Source organism: Solanum stenotomum, chromosome 10 (assembly GCF_019186545.1).
Source record: "Solanum stenotomum isolate F172 chromosome 10, ASM1918654v1, whole genome shotgun sequence".
Taxonomy (NCBI): domain Eukaryota; kingdom Viridiplantae; phylum Streptophyta; class Magnoliopsida; order Solanales; family Solanaceae; genus Solanum; species Solanum stenotomum.
The window spans coordinates 24,425,884-24,429,975 of record NC_064291.1 but is presented as its reverse complement, the minus strand read 5'-3'; the positions used below and the strand labels follow the sequence as shown (position 1 = coordinate 24,429,975).

At 41.7% G+C, this 4,092-nt stretch overlaps 1 protein-coding gene across 1 annotated transcript; it reads right to left on the bottom strand.

The window, feature by feature from the left end:
• Nucleotides 1-2,133: 2,133 nt before the first annotated feature.
• LOC125842836 (uncharacterized) lies at nucleotides 2,134-3,625 on the bottom strand. The gene is made up of 2 exons (XM_049522134.1): nucleotides 3,514-3,625; nucleotides 2,134-2,495 (listed from the first exon to the last, which is right to left on the bottom strand). Exons 1-2 carry the CDS (start codon nucleotides 3,623-3,625, stop codon nucleotides 2,134-2,136), a joined length of 474 nt encoding a protein of 157 aa, XP_049378091.1.
• Nucleotides 3,626-4,092: the final 467 nt, after the last annotated feature.

Genomic DNA, 4,092 nt, shown 5'->3' with positions numbered 1-4,092 from the left:
TCAACTCTAGGAACACAGACTCTCCCTTTAAAATTGAGCACACCCTCCTCATCAAGAGTGGTATCTTGTGCCTTACTAATCATAGTCTTCTTCTTAAGTTCATTCAAATTCTCATCATCAAACTGTTTGGCCTTGATCTCCTCAATGAGCGTGACCCTAACCTCAATGCTAGCCAACACCCTACATCTTTCAAAGATGCCCAACTGCATGAATTTAGACTCCAAGGTTTGGATTTCATTAGCTAAAGGTCGCTTGGTTACACTTAAGCAAGCTAAACTACACATACTCACCGTTTTTTGACTCAAAGCTTCTACTACTACATTAGGCTTACCCGGATGATATTGAATGGTGACATCATAATCTTTGAGTAACTCCATCCACCTTTGATGTATCAAATTCAGATCCTTTTGAGTGAACACATGCTGCAAACTACGATGATCAGTAAACACTTCACATTTAACACCATTAAAATAATGCCGCCAGATCTTAAGAGCAAACACTACCGCTGCCAACTCTAAATCATGTGTTGGATAATTCCTGTCATGCACCTTCAATTGACGCGACGCATAAGCTATAACATTCTTATCTTGCACCAACACATCACCCAAACCAGAATGTGAAGCATCACAATAAACTATAAATCCTTACCTTCCACCGGTAATGCTAGAATGGGTGCGGTGGTCAAAAGAGTCTTGAGCTTTTGGAAGCTCTCCTCACATTTTTCAGTCCATTCAAATGGTATCTCATTTATGGTCAAATTAGTTAAGTGAGTGGCAATAGAAGCAAAGTTCTTCACAAATAGACAATAATAGCTAGCGAGCCCCACAAAACTCCTACGTTTCGTCACAAAGCTAGGCCGAACCCACTTCTTAACCACCTCAATCTTTTGGGGATCTACCATTACCCATTCTTTTGAAACTACATGCCCCAAAAATGCAACCGAAGCAACCAAAATTCACACTTAGAAAATTCAGCATACAACCTTTGTTTCCCAAGAACACCTAGAACAATACGAAGATGGTCGGCACGCTCTTCCTCACTTTTCAAATAGACCAAAATATCATCAATAAAGACTAAGACGAATGAATCAATAAATGTCTTGAACACCCTATTCATCAAACTCATGCAAATTGCAGGCGCATTAGTCAAACCAAAAGACATAACTAGGAACTCATAGTGCCTATAGCGGGTTCTAAACACCGTCTTGGGCACATCCTCAAGCCTAATTTTTAACTGATGGTAGTCAGACCTTAGATCAATCTTGGAGAAAACTGATGCACCTTGCAATTGGTAAAAAAGATCATCTATTCGAGGCAAAGGGTACTTTTGGAATAGTGACCCTATTCAATTGCCAGTAATGTATACACATTCTCATACTACCATTTTTTTCTTAACAAACAAAATTGTAGCATCCCATGGGGACGCACTAGGATGAATAAATCCCTTGGCAAGAAGCTCTTGGATTTGAGCCTTAAGCTCTCTTAATTCTGTTGGAGCCATGCGATATTGAGGGATAGAAATAGGACGACTACCAGGTTCTAAATCAATGTGAAAGTCTATATCCCTATCCGGAGGCATACCAGGCAAGTCATTAGGAAACACTTCCCTAAATTCTGACACCACATGAATAGACTCAATAGATGGAGTCTCAACCTCAACATCCCTAATATGAGCCAAATAAGCCAAACAACTCCGCCCTACCAGTTTCCTAGCCCGAATGGAAGATATGATCTTAGCTTGCTTAGGCTTGTACACCCCTTCCCACTCTAACTTTTCCCTACCGGAATTTCTAGAGGTACAGACTTAGTATTACAATTTAACACATCATAATAGGAGGACAACCAAGTCATGCCTAAGATAATATCAAAGTCAGTCATATCCAAAATCAACAAATTAGCCCAAGCATGAAAACCCATAAACAAAATAGGACAAGCACGATAGACATTAGTGACTATGACTGACTCTCCAACTAGGTATAAACATGGATGGGGGAATCAAGTATATCACAAATCATAGCAATTTCTGAGGCAAATCGCACGGATACATAAGAATAAGTGGATGCCAGATCAAATAGCTCATTATCCATCTGGTCACAAACAATAATAGTACCTATGATCACTGCGTCAGACGTCTCTATCTCATTCTTACCCGGAAAGGCATAAAACTGAGCCATATCATCATATCGAGCGACTTCCCTGGTTGCATGTTACCCCTGCCTGTGTTACCATTTCCTCTACCTCTGCGGCCTTGATGATTACCTCCTCGCCGACCTTGTGGACGCCCTCGACCATTATTACCATTTCCCCTGGGTACCACTGTTTTAGTCCGCTGTTGCGCGGACTCCATCATATGTGGGTGGGGACAATATCTCCTTATATGCCCAGGTTCTCCACAGTTGTAACATGTACGATCAAAACATGGCATATTGCCTGTCGAATGTGCGACTTCCTGGCTATCCTGAATCACATTATGATGTGGAGTTCCAAAGTAATTACCTGTAGAGGCGGGCATAACAGACGGAATTGGCTTAGATGCAAGCATTGGCCTTCCGGACCCCCTAGAGTAAGAACCTTGAAAGTTACCCGAGTTCTTGGCCCTTTTTGTCAATGCCTTAGCCTGACCATCTCGCCTTACCCCCCCTCCACTTTCTTCACAAAGTTTGTTACCTCATTAAAACTCCTCCTTGCAGAGGTCATATGAACAAATAATACATGCAACTCAGAATTTAGTCCCCTAATAAATAAACAGATCATCTCCTCCTCAGTGGTCACCAATTGAGTAGCATATCTAGACAATGCATGGAACTTGGCCTCATAGGCGGCCACAGACATACCACCTTGCTCCAAAGCAATGAATTCATCCTTCTTGCGATCTCTCAAAGTTCTAGGCACATATTTCTCTAAAAATAGAGCATGAAACTGGGTCCAAGAGAGTGGGGGTAAAGCTGAAGATCTGCATTCCATATAAGCTGTCCATCATTGCTTAGCCTCACCTTAAAGCTGAAAAGTCACGAACTCAACCACATGTTGATGGACAATTCCCAACTTATGAAGCCTCTCATAGCAACATAAGATAAACTCATAAGCATCCTCATTCTCAGAACCAAGAAACACATGAGGCTTTAGCTTCAAAAACTTAGTCAACATTTCATGTTCATTACCAGTCATAACAGAACCCAACAAAGGATGGAAGAAAGCATCATTACCTCCAGTCCCTCTTGCCTTGGGCACAATGCTAGCAACAAGGGGATTAGCGGGAGCTTGAGTTGCGTGAATAGAAAGAAGAACTCCAGGACCAACCAACCCATTCAAGAATGACATGATTATTGAGCTAACACTTGGTCTATGGGAGGAACACCGGTAGTCTCAGCCTGCACCTCTTACTCTTGTCCCACCTACTCAATCTCAATATCATCTTCTATCTCTTCATGATACGCATGAGGGTTCTAATTTTGGTGAGAAATTTTGGCTGAAACCCCATCTCTAGTAGGCGTCACTCTTCCTCGACCTCTACCTCTAGCTCTTCCTCTACCCCTGCCTCGACCGCGACCTCTCCTTGTAGATTCCTCAGCTGGTGCATTGATGGGAGCTACGGGCTTGACGCCGTTGAATTTAGTACTACCCATCTCCAGACAAAATAGTGAATGAGGTTAGATACCAATTTGAATTGACAAATACGAATTGGAATCAAGTTATAGCACGAAAGGAGAAAAGAGAAACAGAGAGATTTCCTAAAGTCCTATAGCCTCTCGAAGAAAAATAAAGTCTTCCTCGTACCGTTCCGCAAGACTCTACTAGACTCATTTTGGTACATCGAGATCAACGAATCTAGGCTCTGATACCAATTTAGTCACGACCCAGAACGTCGTGATTGACACCCACACTAATCATCCAGTGGGAGAACCACTACAACAACCCAAACCAAGCAACTAAACCAAAAACTTAAGCATTTAAATTACGGAAGCAAGTTAAATAGCTTAAGACTAAAGTTTCCATAAACTTCCAAAGGATCTAACAACTAGCAATGCAGAAAATACACCTAGAACCTGAAAGTCAATGTACTAAAACATCTAAAGTTCAACAAGTCTAAACA